Source organism: Mirounga angustirostris, unplaced genomic scaffold (genome assembly GCF_029215605.1).
Source record: "Mirounga angustirostris isolate CCGP_5_RB_7025 unplaced genomic scaffold, mMirAng1.0.hap1 SCAF_9, whole genome shotgun sequence".
NCBI classification, from domain to species: Eukaryota; Metazoa; Chordata; class Mammalia; order Carnivora; family Phocidae; genus Mirounga; species Mirounga angustirostris.
The window spans coordinates 30,760,960-30,779,882 of record NW_026991717.1 but is presented as its reverse complement, the minus strand read 5'-3'; the positions used below and the strand labels follow the sequence as shown (position 1 = coordinate 30,779,882).

The following is an 18,923-nucleotide window of genomic DNA, read 5'->3' as shown; positions in this document are numbered from 1 at the left end:
CATCTAGGGGTATGGGTTCACATTCCGTTTTGGATCAGTCCGTTTGGGGGAAATAACGCAGGTCTGTCCTGCCTGAAAATGGAGGTGTTGAGAGAGGGATAAGAACTAACTCCTATTCACGAAGCGGAAGTTAACTAAAACATTCATGGCTTCTGAGAACTACAGGTGGTTTGCTAGGTCCCCTGACCCATCCCCCCTCTTGTCCCTACAGGTTGCACAGCAGGCAGGGATGCTTTGCTTGTCCTCACGACTTTCACTAGTGCCTTCTCCCCCTAGTACTGTCTCTTTTCCTCCCCTTTCCGGTTTTCTATTGTACCATTCTGTGGCTGCCCCGTCACAGATTAGAGCTGGGGTGAACAATATCTGGACTGATGTTTTCTGCATGGCAGAACTGAGCCTCTAGAGTAGGAAATTGCTTTGGGAAAATGTGCCGATTGCTAGCCTAGTCTTTGAACTTGCCCAAGACGCTAATTTCACACACCCCTTTACTCATTCCTCTCTGCCTGGTCAAAGAGCAGCTTCCTCCCTTTTAATGGTGGACTAGGAGTTTGTATTACCCTGAGACTCTGGTCCCCAGTGCTTATTCTTCAGAGGGCAAAAGAGCCACTTTTTAGGTCTGAATTTAATGGATGAGCCCTCAGGCTGTGCCACTTTCCCCACTGTTGTCTGCACATTGGAATCACCTAGAGAACTTTGGGAACTACAGGTGCTTGGGTCCCTTGGGAGCTTCCAGAGAGCAGTGAAGGCTGAGAACCACTACCATATCCTGTTGCCTTTTCTTTGAAAGTTAATTTTATTTGGAAATAATTTCAAAGTTACAGAAAAATTACAAGAATAAGAATTATACATACAAGGCCCCCAAACCCTTCATTTAGATTCACCTATTCACATTTTGCCCTGCTTAACCTGTCACTTGTGTTCTTGCATGTGCTGTCTCTGTACCAGTATCATGGCCTTTAATACTTTGGTGGGGATTTCCTAAGGATAAGGATATTCTAATTGAGAACACTTAACACAATACTTAAACCCACCATTCGTGTTTCAGTTGACCTCACAACGTCCTTTATACCATTTCCCCTCCAGTTCTGGATCCAGTCAAGGACCAGGTGTTAATAGTTAGCTGTCCTGTCTCTTTGGTCTCCTTTAATCTGGAACGTTGCCATAGCTTTGTCACTTACGACATTGACATTTTGGAAGAATAAAGTCCCTTTTAAATGCTGCTACTCATTTTGGGTTTATCGGATGTTCCCTCTTGATTAGATTAGGTTTTGCATTCCAGGTGGTCGGAGCACTACCCGTGTCATGTGTCCTCTCAGGGTGTGACAGCAGGAGCACACAATGTCATCTGCCCTGCCATGGGGCTGTTCATTTTGATCACCTGATGTATCATTCAGGGTCCAATGAGGGGAAAATGTAAACAAGAAATGACAGAAACAGTTGCTTACTGTGGTAAAGATTGGTTAACTAGTAAAAGGGGGTTAAAAAAAAAAAGGCCCTAGAGCAGCTTAGTAGGAAACAGCTCCCACCCCGAGGGTCATGGAAGAGAGGACAAGGAACTGTCCTCAGAGCAGGGCCCTGCAAATCTGAGGGTCGGACCCCTGACAGGAGCACCACCTGCCCTGTGCTGTAGGATAAACTCCCCGAGGTGCCCAGCCCCGAGCCAGGAGAGCGGAGCGCTGGCGGCGTGGAGGATGCTGCTGGCACCCATGCCTGACCGAAACACAGTCTCGTCTAGCCTGGCCATCCTCTTCACAGGTCCCTGTTGGCCAGCTGGTAGAAGAGGAACGTCCCAGCATGGCAAGGAAGGGAGAGGAAGGGCAAGTTTGGCACACTTGGTTAGGGTGGTTTATAGTTACTGTTTTATCCCTTCCAACTCAGGCGATTTCTGGAGACATACTACTGTAAGACTAAACATTTAAATATCCTGCTCCTCCCTCCCTTCTCCCCCAGTTATTTTATATATCTATTTATATTTGCTATGGACTGATGGATTCCCATTTTTTTCGGTGGTTTAGAATTCCTTATTTTCCTTTTGTGTTTTGTTTTTGGTTCTCAAATAGTTCCAGATTTGGCCAGTGGGAGCCTCTTGAAGCTGCATTCTGTGTCCTGACATTTTTGTTGAACACTTTTGTAATTTCCGACTTAATAAAATGTTCCAGGCTCTTCTCGTCATACCCCTGGTGCCCAGCCCTGGAATCAGTTTCTGAGGAGCCTTGGTCCCTGGCTCTAGCTGTGCTCATTACTACCAGGGTGTCTTTGCCTCTCATCCTAAGAATAAGAGCTTGTCTTACTCTTTTAAAATTGCCCCCCCCCTTTTTTTTTAAACAAAAGTAACAGTGCTTTAAAAAATGTAAACCATAACAGACATCTGTAAAGAAAAAAGTACCCACAGGTAGACAAGTGTAGGATGGTGTGTATCCTTCCAGACTTTACATACATAAAACCAGATTTGGTGGTGGGGTTTAGTTTTGCTTTTGGCTAGTATATGAATTCTGTTCTACAAGGTCTTTTTTTCTTCATCACAACATAGTATGTGCTCTGTATCAGAATGTAGAATTCTGACATTTTTGTTAGCTGCATAGTATCATGCTTAACTAGCGTACAGTGGGTGGACGTTCAGATTGAATCCAGCCTTGCTGCAGTGAACACTCCCATACACATACTGTGAGGCATTTCTTTTTTTTTTTAATCTTTTTATTGAGGTGAAATTCACATAGCATAAAATTAACGATTTTAAAGTGCACAGTTCAGTGGCATTTATTAGCACATTCACAGTGTTGTGCAACCACCTCCTCTCTCTGGTTCCAAAGCATATTCATCGCCCATGTTGTGCATTTTTATATGGACTCAAGGAGTCTTAGTAGTGGATTTACTCTGGACCAAAAGTCACATTAAAGGTTTTTCATAGCTACATCCACTTGCCCTTTCTAGGTTATTCCAGTTTATATTCCCACTAGCAATTGAAAATGTGCATTTCCCTATACCCTTGTTGACACTTTGGGTATTATCAGCCTTTATTTTTCTTCCAATCTGATAGACAAGAATATGTATTTTTTGACTAGTAGCTAGGCCCAGAATGTTTTCAAAGATGTTTCAGTCATTTGTTTCTGTTGGATTTCCAGTTTCAGTCATCTGCCTAGTTTGATAGGTTGTTGGCGGTGGGCTTCTTTTCCCTTACAGGGCTAAGTTTACTTAGGAAATTTTTCTATGAAATTCAGTGCCTGTTGCTAGTGTGTGTGTGTGTGTGTGCGCGTGCGCTAATCTTCCTGATATATTTCCTAAATTTGTATCTTCTGGGTGGCTCTTTATTGCAGTGTCTCTGAGGTCTCCTAAGGGTGTCCGTGACCTTGTAGAAACACCCTAGGTTTACCTACTGAATACTTCCCTGGACAGTGCTGAGTGCATTGGTAGTGGTGAGGAAATGGCCTCACACACAGGTCCTTCTCTCCTGAGTCCTTCTCTCCTTCTCTCCTCACTGACAGGAAAGTAGATATGGAAATTCTAGTAATAAGATAGAAAAGAAATGTGTGTACCTTTGCATCCCTAGCACCTGACACATAGTGGACACTGAATGTCTGACATAAGTCACTATGGTGCCATAAGAATATGGTTTTCTTTTTTTTCTTTTTTTAAGCTGAAGAGCCCATTAGCCAGAAAGCTTCTCATCCCTGGCTGCATAGTAGAATCACCAGGAGGATGTTTAAAATATTTATGCTCAAACTCAACTGGCAGAGAATTGGTTTCAGTCTGTCCAAAGTGGGACCAAAGCATGAGCATTTTATTTTTTTTAAAGATTTTATTTATTTATTTGAGAGAGAGAGAATGAGAGACAGCACGAGAGGGAAGAGGGCAGAGGGGGAAGCAGACCCCCCGCCGAGCAGGGAGCCCGATGCGGGACTCGATCCCGGGACTCCAGGATCATGACCTGAGCCGAAGGCAGTCGCTTAACCAACTGAGCCACCCAGGCGCCCAAAGCATGAGCATTTTAAAAAGACTTGTTAGTAACTTCACTGAGCAGCCAGGGTTGAGAACCTCTGCTTGTCTGGGACAGAAACGCTACAAGTAGAGCTTGAGGTGGAGCGGGGGCTGCCTCTCTCTTCCCTTTGGCCCCCAGCAGGGTTTGTTGGGCACAGTTTGAAAGCCGCATCAGCCCCATGGTCCCGAGAATCCTGTGAGGATGTGGAGGATGGTGTGCCCACCTGCTGGTGGCAGTTCTGTTCGGGGCTTGTGCTGCTGCCTCACACGCCAGCATGGGAATTAGGCAGACGTCCTGGTTCAGCCCCAGGAGCAGGGTCCCCTGTGCTGAGGTTGCAGGGCCTGGGAATAGCTATGGGAAGGTGGTGGGAATTAGGTGTCAGGCCTCCGTGCATCTAGTTCGGCCAGATAGTGGATTGCTACCCCTTTGCTCCTTGTCACCTCTGGGAGGGACTTACTGATATAACTGCAGCTCTCCAGAGGGCATGCTGTGAGGGTGATTCTGCCAAGCCCAGAGTTGTTGCTGGTTATAGCCAAGATTCAGAGGTGGTGGGCCTTTTCGTTAAAAATGGTCATCCCTGGCTTTTAATTAGCACTTTTATCTAATTTGAATTTTATGGGGATAGCAACTTACACAAGGGGCTTATTGCACCCGTATTACTGATGATGAAAATGAGGTCCAGAGAAATGATCACTTGCCTATGATCACACAGGGAAGCCTGAGCCTGGCTTCGTCCTGATGTTGGCCATTCTTCTGTCCCCTGCTTCATCTGTCCGACCAGCCCTCCGTCGGGGAGAGGGCTGCTGTTATTTGTACATCCAGTTACACACATGCCAGCCCCCCTTTGTCTGGTACCATTTCTTCTGCTGGGAGGGCTGTCCGTCCACACGATTGGTTCACAGCCGCTGAGGTTCTGACCTGCTTGGTGCACAGAGTGGAGAATGCTGTGGAGGCAATGAATCGGACTTAGATTCATTTGTGGGTTTTTTCCCTGGGATGAATTAGGACCCACGAGTTGCTTTCAGTTCCATTCTCTGGCTCCCTGAATGACTGGAGCCCAGGCTCTGTATCTAACACTTATTACCCAGCGCCCTCTGGGGCCCATAGACAATGCAGCACCTGTCAGAGATGATAAATATCTAGGCCAAAGGTTTTTTTTAAAAATCTCTGCAGTCGAATGGAATGCTCGATCAAGATGACAGGGTATTTTCAGGGAATAAATAAAGCACTGATACCTAACTTACTCTTTTTTCTTCCCTCTTGGCTGCCACACATGACCTGACCCTGGTGGTCAGTCTCCTTGGCTGCCCTTCCTCTTCTGGGCCCTTGCTCGGGCTTTGTCCCTGCTGCTAGCCCCTTCTCTGCCTCCTGCTCGGCCTGAGGAGGACCTGCCCGTCCGCAAGGCCTGGCTCAGCTCAGAAGTCGCTCCTCACCTCCTTCTTTTCCACTCTTCCCGCTCCTGTCTCACAGCCTGTAAGTTACCAAGTCCTGTTGATCTGCTTCCCTCGTCCTTCCAGAATTGCTCTCCAGCCCCATTGCCACTTCCCAGACAAGCCGCCATCACCTCTGTGTTGGGCAGCCTGGGCTTGGCCTCCCGGTCACATCTCACCCTGCTTGCTGTCTGCCTTGTGTCAGAGGGATTATGGCATCTGTGTCCCCCCTCTGGAATGAGTGAGCTCTTTGAAGGCACCCCTTTGTCTCACACAGAGCCTGGGCTCCAGTCCTCAGGGAACAGTAGCCCCCTCCAGCAGCATCTCTCAGGGTGTGCGCAGTGGAGGAGAATGGCGTGTCCCCCTTCCACCCCTGCAGTCTGGCCCCTTGTGCTGACAGTGTTGGGCTCCCACAGGTGAGTGAGGGGGAGGCCCGGGACTGAGGAGCCACCAGTTTGCACTGGCTCTCTCCCTGACACCCACTCCCAATGCGTTTGGCAAGGATGGAGCCTTCTGTGGCCAGAGCAGGGCTTTGGCAGGCCTTGGCCAGCATTGGAAGTTGTGTTTCTGGGGGCCTGGGTCCAAAAAGAGAAAGGCCTGAGAGCATTGAGAACAGAAGACGAGTGTGGCCACCTCAGAGCCCAGGGCCAGCCCGCATGGGCTCTGGAGCCCCTGCCTGGGTGGGATTTGCCATGTTTGACAGGAAGTGGCACAGGCCGAAGTGGCTTCCCTACGCCTCAGCTGGGTCTGGGAGACAGGATCACTTGCACCCACAAGGTGCAAAGCCTGTCCTCCTGGCCTTTGCACCATGGCCCCTTCACCTCCAGTGGACTCATCGCCTATTTCCTCCCCAGACTGAGCTTGGCTCATCCCCAGAAGGTTCTAGGTGTTCCCACCTCCTCCCTGTGCTCACACATTTACCCCACTCTGATGCTCTTCTCTGTGCCCTGTCTGCTGCTGCCCTTCCGAGGCCCCTTTTCAGTCCCTCTGCTCCCAGAAAGCCTGGTGCCCCCATCACAGGACTCCTGAGCCCCTTCTCATTGCCCTACCCCGTCCCCCGACCCCTGCGGCCTTCTCCCATTTGCCCAAGTGTGAGTGTGTCTCCCTCACAGTCTGGGAGTTCCCAGACTGGGGCCAGGGCTCTTCTCCCTCCCCAGCAGACCTCGGGACAGACCTGGCCAGGGCCTCAGTGAGGACACTGGAAGTAGGCAAGCTCTGCCCACCCACCCGCCCCCCAGGACTTCTCCCCCACTCCTTTCCCTCATCTTGGTTGGGGCACTTGGGCACGGGGGCAGAAGAGTGAAAGGGACCCCTGCAGACCAAGGAATAAAAATGCACTCCTTTATTCCCTGTGGGAGAGACAGCTCAGGGAGCTGCCAGCGTCCATTCTGGGAGGCAGGCTCCATCTTGGGGCCCCAGGAAGGCCAGGGCAGTGATTGGGGGCACCACTGGCCTCACGGGCAGGGCAGGTCCAGGTGGGGGCTGCTGCCCCTTCCTCAGAGCTTTTCCAGGTAGGAACCAGGGACGAAGCCACGCTGCCCATTCCGTTCCACTGTCCACCAGCCATCCTCCCCCTCCAGGATGACTTCCAGGATGTCTCCCGCAGAGATACTCAGCTCGTCGGAATTCTGGGCAAGAGAATGAAAGTGCATTGGGCTGGAGGGGCCATTTCGGGGGCCTGGGGGTAGGCTCTGGTCGGCACCCCCACCCCAGGCAGTAAATGCGAGTTTGTCTCCCAGGTGGGCGCAGTCCTCAGAGCTGCACCTGGCCTCCTGGAGCCACAGAATGAGGCCGCTCTCTGGGCTGGGGTGGCCTTTGGAGACAGGTAGGGTCTGGGGTGTCAGACTGGTGTGGGACTCAGCCTCCTGCCCTCCCTGGTTTGTCAATGTAGACCTCCCTCACCCTGGGGCTTCTTCCCCTCACTTTCCCCCTGCCGCCCCCTCCCCCCCAGCTCTGCTCCAGGCCCAGGGTCAGGTGTGCTCACCATGCTCCAAACATTCCCAGGCCCACTGCACACAGCCTCCCCAGTGCTGGTGAGCTAGCCCCTGTCGTGCAAGCACATTCTCATTCTCTTGGCCTGTCCCCCTGCCAACCAAGGACCGGGCTTTGGGAGTCTGCACAGACCACTTAGCCCCGAGGGGATGGCTGCCTTCAATCCGGGTGGACTGAGGGGGCTCTGCAACCTTACCTCAAAGCAGGGAGCAGACTGAACTCTTGAGGATCTCAGCACAGCTGCCCTGTGGCCCCCTGACCCATCCTCTCCCCGTGGACCTCAGAAAACCAACCCGGGCCCAGCTGAGGGGCTCATTCTGGCTGTGGCTTGTTCTTGGCACCCACGGCCCCAACCTGAGGGCACAGAGACTGACCCTCGGACCCTTTCCTGCAGGTAGCCCCAGCGTCTGTCAGCGTGCCTGCTCATGCACGCACACCCAGGCAGACACAGGCCCTTGTCCCCATTCATCAACGTTTGCTCAGCAGCTCTACACCGAGCCACTCCTAAGTGCTGGGTGCTGTTCTGAGGGCGCACACGCCGGCACACTCCAGGGCACGAGCCTCTGTGTGGCCGCACTCGGGCATACCTGTGCCCTCCTGAGGAGAGGAGGGTGAGGGCCTCACCTGGGCCATGTAGTCATAGAGCACCCTGTAGCCCTGGGCTGGCAGGGTTGGGGGGCCCGGTGCCTCCTTCACTGCGATGGTAGAGTAGACAATCTCATTCTGTTCGGGGGTTGGGGTCAGGGTCTCTGTGAAGGCTGAAAGCAGTGTGAGAGGCCTGGAGCCCACTCCTTTCAAAGGCAGTGATCCCTGGAGACGCCCCCTGGTGTGGAGCTTCCCCAGACTTGGCTCAGCCTCCCCACAAAAGCATTTGGACAACCCATCCATGCCATATAGGAGTCCTCTCCTTTCCCCTGGGCTCAGTTGTTTAGTGGCCCCTGCGCCACCCCCAGTCACCTGCAGAAACTGCCAATGATGTAGTCTTGGGACTCCCGTGCAGCAGTCCAGAGAACCTGGGGACAAGAAGGAAAGCAGGTGGGCCCTGGAGGGAGGGGGATGAGGCAGGGGGCCCTCAAAGCTCCAGGGCTGAGCTCCCCCAAGGGTGGTCCCAGTGGCCTTGCCTTCCCCTGCCATACCCTCCCGGGCCTCCTCGGCTCCTGCTCCTGCTCCTGCGCCTGCTGCTCACGGGCCCTCCATGCGCCGCTCCCAGGGCCCTGTGCCCCTAGACCCCTGCTCCACCCTCCCCCACTGGTGAAGCCGTTGCCCCTCAGCGTGCAGCCCAGTCGTGCCCTGCTGGGGCCTCCACCTGCCTGGGCCCAGCCAGTCCTCCTCCCTGCGCTCCAGCGTGACCCGGCCAGCCCGGCCGCTCCCTGACCAGGCGACGTTGGGCCCCTGTGTACGCACGAGGCGGTGCCGTGGTCGTTCACCCCTTCTCCCGTGCCTGGCTCAGGCCTGGGCGAGCGGGAGTCGTGAAGGTTGTCGAATAAAAGAACGGGACAAGCAAGAGGCGGACACTGGGGCCACCAGTGGGGAGGCATGCGTGGGCACCCCACGGAGCAGGCAGGGCTGAGGGCTACATAAGAAGAGGCTGACGCCATTCCCAGCTTCAGGAAAGGCTTCTGGGTAGGGTCGGGCCAAGTCCTGAAAGAGCTTCACCAGGCAGAGATGGGACAAGGCCTGGGCAGTGAGCGGCAGACATGCAGGGGGAGCTCCGCACGGGCAGAGGAGTTTGCTGAGTGCAGTGGGCCCACCGGGGGCGTGGGGGACAAGACCGGAGTAGGGACTGGGCCAGACCCCAGGGGGTTCTGAGTGTGGCTCGGTGGGGCACGAGGGGCCTTTCCCCCAGGCGGGGAAGCTCCGTGACACCCACACCCCCACAAACAAGCCCAGGGCCCGGCGTGGACACTCGTGCCCAGGCTGGAGACGCAGGACAGGCGCGGGCGGACCTCAGGCCACGCAGCTCCAACAGCAATGACACAGTCCTGCCCCTTGGTAAAAGCCGGCAGGGCCGTGGCTGGGAGGAGCAGAGCTCGCGGCGGCCGCTGTGGGCCCTCCCTCCGCCCGTTTCTCCGGAGTTGTCTGTGCCTGTGCCAGCCCCCAGCTGTGCTTGCCTTCCAGCTGGCCCCTGCGGTGGCCCCTGCCCGCCCCGCCAGTGGCCAGGCCTCCTCCGGCCGCTGGGCCTTCTCTCGCGTCCTCATAAAGGCACCCCTTTCTGTCCTTCCTTGACATCACCCCAGGTGAGCTCTTCCGTCCAGGTGTTTAAATGACCACGTGTGTTGAGCTGCGGGTCCTCCCCAGGGCTGCAGGGAGGCCCGAGTCCCCCACGATTCCGCACGGTGAGATGGTGAGGGCGTGCCTGCCCTCCTCCTGGGGTCCTGCCTCCTGGAGGGGCATGCTGTGCCTCCAGAGGTGTCCTCAGGGGAGGCTCCAGGGGTTCCTGAGGCCTCAGGAAAAAGCTGGGAGGGCTGGGAGATCCATCCACCCATCCTCACCCTTCCCTACCACCCGCAGGCAGGGCCTTCCTCGGCAGGAGGTTGGATGGAGAGAGGGCGTCACAGGGGCCTTGGGGTGGGAGTGGGGCGCAGACACCACACGAAACACACAGATGCTGTCAGACCCCCACCGACAGGGCCCACAGACCCTCAGGAGCCTGGCTGCCGGAGACCTCCCTGAGCAGGCCATGGTGCTCTCAGTGGGCTGTCGCCGTTGTCGCCCAAGGCCTGAACCAAGAGAGTCCTTAGGTTCTGAGTCTGATGCAAACAACTCATGGGCTCCTTACCTAGCAAAGGCCAGTGACTTGTGCGGGTGACACAGTGATGCGTGGTATGAGGGCCCTCTGCAGCCAGGCCAAAGAAGGGGCCCTGAGAAGCCCGGGGAACTCTCCCAAGAGTCCTGGCTCTCGGGCCCGCGCCTGTGCCCTGATCCTGCCCCAGCCGGGAAGTGCCACCACTGCAGCGTGACTGTCCAGGGCACCAACCCAGGCTAGCAGCCGGGCCCAAGGGACACGGAAGCTGGCCTCGGGCCTCCCTGGAGCTCCCAGCACAGTCACTGGTGAGTAAGTGGGCTCTGATGATTTGCTCAATGTCTGGGACCCTTGGGCTGCGGGTGTCATGAGCCACATTGAGTCTGTCTTGTCCCCAGAGTGCCCAAGACCTACACACAGCACCAGGCCCACCGTAGGTGCTCGATAAGTACATGTGGAAGAGCCACTTGCAGGTGGGAAGGCTGGACCCAATTCCTGGTGCCTCCCCAGCCCCATCAGGCACCTCACCTCTTTATCATGCCGCAGGATGGCTGGACGCCAGGGCTGCCCGATGCCGGGGTGACCTCCCGATTGTAGTAGTTCTGGAAGGGCACCGGAGCTGTGGGCAGCAAGCCAGTGAGGCCCAGGGTGGCCAAGGATGGGGCAGGCAGGACCTATGCCACCTGATACCCCAACTGGTCCCTGTCCAGAGACCCAGACTCGGGCCCCACCTCCCCATTCTGGCCCTCAGCTGCCTCCGGGCTTGGGGAAGGGGCTTCTCTCACAGGCCCTAAGAGGGCCCCCCGTCTCTGCCCCCGCTTCTCAGTGTTGTAACGTTCTTAAACGCTGTGCGGCCTCTGCCTCAGGCGGCAGCGGCAGGCCGGGGACCCAGCCAGGGGACTGCGCCGTCCCCGACCCCTCCTCCGAGTCCGGCCAAGGCTCCTGCACCCAGAAGGGAGCTGCGAGCTGCCCTGCCCGTCCCGGCGGCGGAGGCTCGGAGAGCTGGGGCCAGGCCTCACCTGGGGGCTCGGTGCCTGTGCTCTTGGCGTGGATAAAGCCGTCGATGTCGGCTTCCACGTTGCAGCCTTCTAGTGTCACCCGCACCTCCTCATAGAGCTGCGGCAGGAAAGAAAAGAGGCTGAGGGACCAGGCCTCACCTTGACGCCCCCCCTCGTCCAAGTCCTGCACCTCAGTGGGCCTGAACTCTGGCCAGGAGCCCCCGTCCCACCAGCCTCCTCACGGGCCTTGTGTGCACAGCTCAGTGCCTATATTTGGGGGCGGTGGCATGAGGGGTCAGAGCCCCGGCTGACAGCTTCTCCTGGTTCCTAAACACTTGCTGTGCGCAAGGTCCTATGCAAGGGGCCTACCTCACTCCTGCCCTCGGAAGGAGACACTGCTTTCCCCCATTTTACAGACAAGGAAACAGGAAAAGTGACTTGCCCAAGGTCACAGAGCAAGAATTCATTGCAGCCAGACTGGATTTCATTTGAGAAGATCCAAAGCCCACACTCCTTCCTCTGCCATGAGGAAGGCACCACATGGGCTCAAGTCATTTTGGGGGGAAAACCCCCAAACCCCACAGTCCATGGGCAGAAAGGGTTAGGCAAGGAATAGCAGTGGGCATGAGGGAGTCCGAGCTACCTCAAAAGAGAGCTCATGGCTCTCAGGCTGCATCAACAGAGGTCAGAGCCCCTGGCGTGGAAGTGGCAGCCCCCCTGTCCTGGGGGACCCCACCCCAACACTCCTGGCATGTAGAGTTCAGTAAGGGGAACCAGGATACCGCAGAGAGTCTGGGGGGCAGAGGAGGGACTGGACCTTGGCTCCTGCAAGCACCAGCTGTGGAGGAGAGCCGCCCAGGGTCCTCCAGCATCTCTGCAAACCTCTGAGAGGCAGTGCCCACCAACCTCCCCGACCCCAGCAGAGGGGGCAGGTGCTCTGTGGCCCTGAGAGCAGAGTCGAGGACCTTGGAGGCAGGGGTGGGCAAAGAGGCAGACGCCAGGGCAACCACAAAGGCAGTCTTCCAGGTAGGGAGGCCAGGGCCCTATACTGAGCCCCCTGTCCTTGGGGCCCCAGGGGCAGAGGCTAAGCCCTGAGGTGTTTGTTGATGGACTCAGATGGACCCGGGCATGCTGTTGTCTGCAGGCTGCCGTCCCCTCACACCCCCACCCCAGCTCACTCTCTGGCCCTCCCTGTCCTTAGTCCCCCCACCTCATCGTCCTTGACACACTGCAAGGAGAGCTGGTTGCAGTGCACCCACATGGAGTTGCGAAGGACGGTCAGTCGGTCAAACTCTTGCAGCTGAAAGGCCTGGGAGGTGGAGGTGGGATGGAAGCGAGAAGTGAGGACAGGCTTGCGGGGCCAGGCCAGACTGGGGCCTGCCCGACGCATCCCCACCTCAGGAGGTGCTGACTAGCTCCACCCCGCTCTGCTGAGTCCAAAGGAAACACCCTTCTTGGGGATCCCCACCCCCACCTCTGTGCCAGTGCCTGAGGCTTCCGGTTCCGAATGCCCCCACCCTCCCTCCGGGCTCCACCACACACTGGAAAAAGCCCTGGGGAGTGTTGTAAGAGGAGCACTGGACCTGGCGTCCTGAAGCCTGTCTCCCAGGCCTTTGTCCACCAGCAGGACCCAGAGAAGCTATGAGTTTTGTCTGAGCCTCAGTTTTGCCCTCAGCAGAAAGGGGTGAAGGCTGCCTGCCTAAAACAAAGGGCCCCAGGGCACAAAGCCAGATGGTGAGCTCCCAGAGACAGGGACCCAGCGCTGGGCCTGGGGAGAGAGTGGACGGGTGAATGAGGGAATGAGGCCTTCCTCCCGTCACTGCCTTGCTTTCCCCCACGAAGCAGCTGGAGGGATAGACATCTTTCCCATTTTGCAGCTGGGGAAAGGACTCCATGCCCAAGGTCACTCACCTCACAAGTGGTCCGGTGTTCCTGCTCCCACTCGCCCCGCACCTTCTCCAACTGTTCAATGTTCTGCCTGTACACTCGCTCTGGAAGCACAGGTGGGCCTCAAGGAGACCAAGGCCCAGACACCCTCCCCGACCCTCCACCCCTTTGCGCCCGCAGTGCCCCTGTACCGAGTGCCCTCCAGGTCCTTGGAGTGCCCCCTCCTCCCTCAGAGAGACCTGCCCTGGCTTCTGGCGCCTCATTTGAATGCCTGTTAGGGCCACCTACTCTGGTACTGGTCTTTTGGCGGTGACTCTTAACTCCCCACTGTGCTCTGAGCTGCCCAGGGCTGCAGTGGAGCCCATACCTCAAGATCAGAGTTCAGGCCTCTTGCCATCCCTGGGTCCCACCCTCTCACACTTTCTGAGGCTTGGAGAAGGCAGCACTGAAGGAGGTAGGGGGAGCATGGGAGCTGTGGAGATGGAAACCAGCAGACTTGGCCATGACCTCCATTCCCAGAAATCTGAGGGACACCTATCTGCCAGCCAAGGGAGCAGCTGGGTCCTGGGAGAGGCAGAGCAGAAGGGAGAACATTTCCAGGGAGAGTGGGGGTGAGCTCTCTGGACTAGGAGGTGTGCCAACAGAGACAAAGCGTGTTGGGGGAGGGGGGTTCTGGCATCTGGTGAAGGATAGAAGAGAAAGAGGCCTAGAGAGGGCTGTTTGTGTGTATGAGAGAGGTGAGTGGGTCTGTCTCCCATGATGGCGGGGCTGTGAAAGTCCTGGGCTCTGGAGCCAGATAGCCTGGGTTGAAATGCAGTCACCACCACTTCTTAGCTGTGTGACCTTAGGTAAATTACTTAACCTCTCTGTGTCTCAATTTCCTCATTTGTTAAAAAGGGGGTTGCAACAGTGTGGCCGAACCAGTGGGGGCTAACCTCACCCACTAGCACACCTGCAGCAGCTGCAGCCAACCCTCTCAGCTAACTGCGCTGGTCGGTGACCAGCCCTCCCTACCAGCAAGCCTGCAGCAGTCACAGCCAAGTCACAACAGGAGGGTATATGTAGCCCACACAGGTGATACCTCTGGAGTCCTGGTTCTAGTGAACAGGAAGGATTGTGCACTGGGCCCCACAGGACACCTTCTACATAAGACCACTACTTTCAAGTCCAGGATACATAACTGACTTACCTAATACATAGAAACATACACAGACAAAATGGGGGGAAGAAGAATATGTTCCAAATGAAAGAACAAGACAAAAGCTCAAAAAAAAAAAAAAAAAAAAAAGAACAAAGCAAAGATAAACAATCTACCTGATAAAGAGTTCAAAGTGATAGTCATAAAAATGTTCACCAGACTTGAGAGGAGAGTGGATGAACTCAGAACTTCAACAAAGAGATGAAAAAAAGAACCAAACAGAGCTGAAGAATTTAATAACTGAAATGAAAAATACACTAGAGGGAATCCACAGCAGATTAGAGGATGCAGAAGAACAGATCAGGGATCTGGAAGATAGGGTAGTAGAAAATTTCCAAGATAAATAGCAAGAAGAAAAAAGAATTTTAAAAATGAGGATAGGTTAAGGGATATCAGGTGTACTAAAATTTGCATTTTAGGGGTCCCAGAAGCTAAAGAGAGAAAGGGGGCAGAAGACTTACTTGAAGAAAGAATAGCTGAAAGCATCCCAAGCCTGGGGAAGGAAACAGACATCTGGGTCCAGACATCCAGGGTCCAGGAATCACAGACAGCCCCAAACCAGACAAGACAAACCCAAAGAGGCCCACACCAAAACAAATAATCATTAAGAGATCAAGAATTAAAGCTAAGAAATCTTAAAAGCAGCAAGAGAGAAGCAACTAGTTATATATAAGGGACACCATAAAGCTAACAGCTGATTTTTTCAGCAGAAACTTTGCAGGCCAGAAGGGAGTGGTGTGATAAGAATAAAATGCTGACAGGAAAACAACAACAACAAAAAAAAACAACAACCTAAGGGTGTCTACCTGGCTCAGTTGGTGGGAGTGTGTGACTCTTGATCTTGGGGTTGTTTGAGCCCCACGTTGGGTGTAGAGATTACTTAAAAAAAATTAAAACCCCTAAAATCAAGAATACTCTACTTAGCAAGATTATCATTCAAAGAAAAGTTAAAGGAGTTCATCATCGCTAAACTGACCTTACAAGAAATGTTAAAGGGATTTTTTTTAAATGGAAAAGAAAAGGCCGTAACTAGAAGCAAGAAAATTATGAAAGGGAAGAAGTTCAATAGTAAAAGCAAACATACTGTAAAAATAGTAGATCAATCACTTATCCAACTAGTGTGAAGGTTTAAAGAAAAAAGTAGTAAAATCAATTATATCTACAAAAATTAATCAAAGAATATGCAAAATAAAAAGATGTACAATATGACATACATAAATGTAGAGGGGGGAGTAAAAATGCAGTGCTTTTAGAATGTGTTGGAACTTAAGTGACCATCAACATAAAATAAACTGCTATATACATAGAATATTATATATGAACCTCATAATAACCACAAACCCAAAACCTATAATAGATACACAAAAAATAAAGAGAAAGGAACCCAGCCATAACACTAAAATTATCAAATCATAAGGGAAGAGAGCAAGAGAAGAACTACAAAAACAACCAGAAAACAGTTAACAAAATGCCAATAAATACATATTTATCAGGGACGCCTGGGTGGCTCAGATGGTTAAGCGTCTGCCTTTGGCTCAGGTCATGATCCCAGGGTTCTGGGATCGAGCCCCACATCGGGCTCTGTGCTCAGCAGGGAGTGTGCTTCTCCCTCTCCCTCTGCCTGCCTGTCTGCCTACTTGTGATCTCTCTCTCTCTCTGTCAAATAAATAAATAAAATCTTAAAAAAAAAAAACATATTTATCAATAATAACTTTAAATATAAATGGAGTAAATGCTCCAATCAAAAGCCATAGGGTGACGGAATGGATAAAAAATAAAACCTATTTAGGGGTGCCTGGTGGCTCAGTTGGTTGAGCATCAGATTCTTGATTTCAACTCAGGTCATGATCGCAGGCTCATGGGATCAAGCCCCATGTCAGGCTCCACACTCATCGTGGAGTCTACTTGTCCCTCTCCCTCTGTTTCTCCCCCTGCTCTTGCTCTCTCTCTCTTTCAAATCGTTTTTAAAAAGTAAGACCTATCCAAATACTTCCTCCAAGAGACTCACTTCAGACCTAAAGACACATAAAAATGAAGGGATGGAAAAAGATACTCCATGTAAATGGAAGCAACAACAACAACAAAAGCTGGGGTAGAAATAATCAGACAAAACAGACTTTTCAAAAAGACTGTAACAAGAGACAAAGATGGGCATTACACAGTGATAAAGGGATCAGTCCAACTAGAGGATATAACAATTGTAAATATCCATGCACCCAACATAGGGGTACCTAAACATATAAAGCAAGTAGTGACAAATGCAAAGGGAGAAATTGACAGTAATACAACAATATTAGGAGACTAATATTAGGAGACTAACTCCACTTACATCAATGGATAGATGATCCAGACAGAAAATCAATAAGGAAACGATGTCTTCGAATGACATTTTAGACCACATGAACTTAGATATGTACAGAAGATTCCATCCCCAAACAGTAGAATACACATTCTTTTCAAGTGCACATGAACATTCTCTGGGATAGATCACATGTTAGGCCACAAAACAAGTCTCAGTAAATTTAAGAATGTTAAAATACTACAAAGCATCTTTTCTGATCACAACAGTATGAAACTAGAAATCAATTACAAGGGAAAAACTGGAAAAAAAAAAAAAAACCCACAAACACATGGAAGTAAATAACATGCTACTAAACAACCAGTGGGTCAATGAAGACTCAAAAAGGAAACCAAAAAATACTTGGGAGATGAATGAAAATGGAAACACAACATTTCAGAATCTCTGTGAGGTGGCCAAAGCAATTCTAAGAGGGAAGTTTACACCAATACAGGCTTACCTCACGAAACAAGAAAAACCTCATGTGAACAATCTAATCTTACATCTAAAGGAACTAAAAAAAGAACAAAGCCCAAAGTTAGTAAGGAAGGAAATAATAGAGTGGAAATAAGTGAAATAGAGACTAAAAAAACCCACAACAGATCAAATCAATAGATCAATAAAACTAAGAGCTGGTTCTTTGAAAAGAAACAAAATTGATAAACCTTTAGCCAGACTCATTAAGAAAAAAAGAAAGAGGACTCAAAATCAGAAATGAAAGAGAAGTTACAACCGACACCACAAAAATATAAAGGATTAGAAGAGACTACTAGAAAAAACGGATGCAGAAAAACCATTTGACAAAACTCAACATCCATTCATGACAAAAACTCTCAACAAGTAGGTTTAGAGGGAACATATTTCAACATCAAATGAAGGCCATATATGACAAATCCACAGCTAACACCATATCAATAGTGAAAAGTTGAAAGCTTTTCCTTTAAGATCAGGAACAAGACAAGGATTCCGTTCTCACCATTTTTATTCAGCCATCAGAAAAGAAAAAGAAATAGCCAAATTGGTAAGGAAGAAGTAAAAGCGCCACTATTTGCAGATAACATGACATTATATACAGAAGGCCCTAGAGCTTCCACCAAAAAACTATTTTGCAGGATACAAAATCAATATACAGAAATCTGTTGTATTTCTGTACACCAATAATGAACTAGAGGAAAGAGAAATTAAGAAAACAATCCCATTTATAATTGCACCAAAAAGAATAAAATACCTAGGAATAAATTTAATCAAGGAAATGAGAGACCTGTACTCTGAAAACGAAGGCCTTGATGAGAGAAATTGAAGACAACACAAGTAAATGGAAAGATACACCACGTTCATGGATTAGAAGAATTAATATTGTTACAATGTCCACACCACTCAAAGAAATTTACAGATTCAATACAATCCCCATGAAAACACCAACAACATTTTTCACAGAACTAGAACAAATCCTAAAATTTGTACAGAACCACCAAAGACCCTGAACAGCCAAAACAATCTTGAGAAAGAGTAACAAAGCTGGAGGTATCACAATGCCAGATTTCAAACTATACTACAAAGCTATAGTAATCAAAACACATACCGGTACATAAACAGATTCATAGGAACAGAATAGAGAGCTCAGAAATAAACCCGTGTTCATATGGTCAATTAATCTACGGCAAAGGAGGCAAGAATATACAATGGGGAAAAGATAATCTCTTCAATAAATGCCCCTTGGAAAACTGGAGAGCTGCATGCAAAAGAATGAAACCGGACCACTTCCTTATACCACACACAAAAATAAACTAAAATGGATTGAAGACCTAAATGTGAGACTGAAACCATAATGGTCCTAAAAGAAAACCTGGGCAGTAAACTCTTGGATGTCAGCCTTAGCAATATTTTTCTGCATCTGTTTCTTCAGTGAAGGGAAACAAAAGCAAAAATAAACAATTGGAACTACATCAAACTAAAAAGCTTTTGCACAGCAAAGGAAACCATCCACAAAATGAAAAGACAACCAACTGAATGGGAGAAGATAAGGGGATAATATTCAAAATATATAAAGAATTCATACAACTCAACATTAAAAAAATACAACCCTGGGGCACCTGGGTGGCGCAGTCTGTTAAGTGTCTGACTCTTGTTTTTGGCTCCGGTCATGATCTCGGGGTCGTGGGATCGAGCCCCGTGTTGGACTCTGCGCTTGGCATGGAGTCTGCTTGAGTTTCTCTCTCCATCTCCCTCTGCCCCCCACCATGCATTCTCTCTCCCTCTCTAAAATAAATCAATCAATCTTAAAAAAAAAAAAACCCCAAAACCCAATCTGATTAAAAAGTGGGCAGAAGACCTGAATAGGCATTTTTCCAAAAATGACAT

The 18,923-nt window shown here is 51.2% G+C and overlaps 1 protein-coding gene across 5 annotated transcripts in view; it reads right to left on the bottom strand.

Moving 5' to 3' along the window:
* Positions 1–6,724: 6,724 nt before the first annotated feature.
* Positions 6,725–18,923, bottom strand: part of PSTPIP1 (proline-serine-threonine phosphatase interacting protein 1) — a 46,258-nt gene continuing 34,059 nt past the window's right edge. For 2 of the 5 annotated variants that reach the window (XM_045899616.3, XM_054513390.2), the window contains 7 exons: positions 13,051–13,130; positions 12,350–12,448; positions 11,161–11,257; positions 10,670–10,760; positions 8,356–8,411; positions 8,023–8,156; positions 6,725–7,034 (listed from right to left, as the gene is read on the bottom strand). In XM_045899616.3, the coding sequence (XP_045755572.1) occupies positions 6,903–7,034; positions 8,023–8,156; positions 8,356–8,411; positions 10,670–10,760; positions 11,161–11,257; positions 12,350–12,448; positions 13,051–13,130 (689 nt within the window). In that variant the 3' untranslated portion in view covers positions 6,725–6,902. The remainder of the gene's footprint in view (positions 7,035–8,022; positions 8,157–8,355; positions 8,412–10,669; positions 10,761–11,160; positions 11,258–12,349; positions 12,449–13,050; positions 13,131–18,923) is intronic. The other 3 variants (XM_054513389.2, XM_045899618.3, XM_045899617.3) reach the window with 3 other exon arrangements.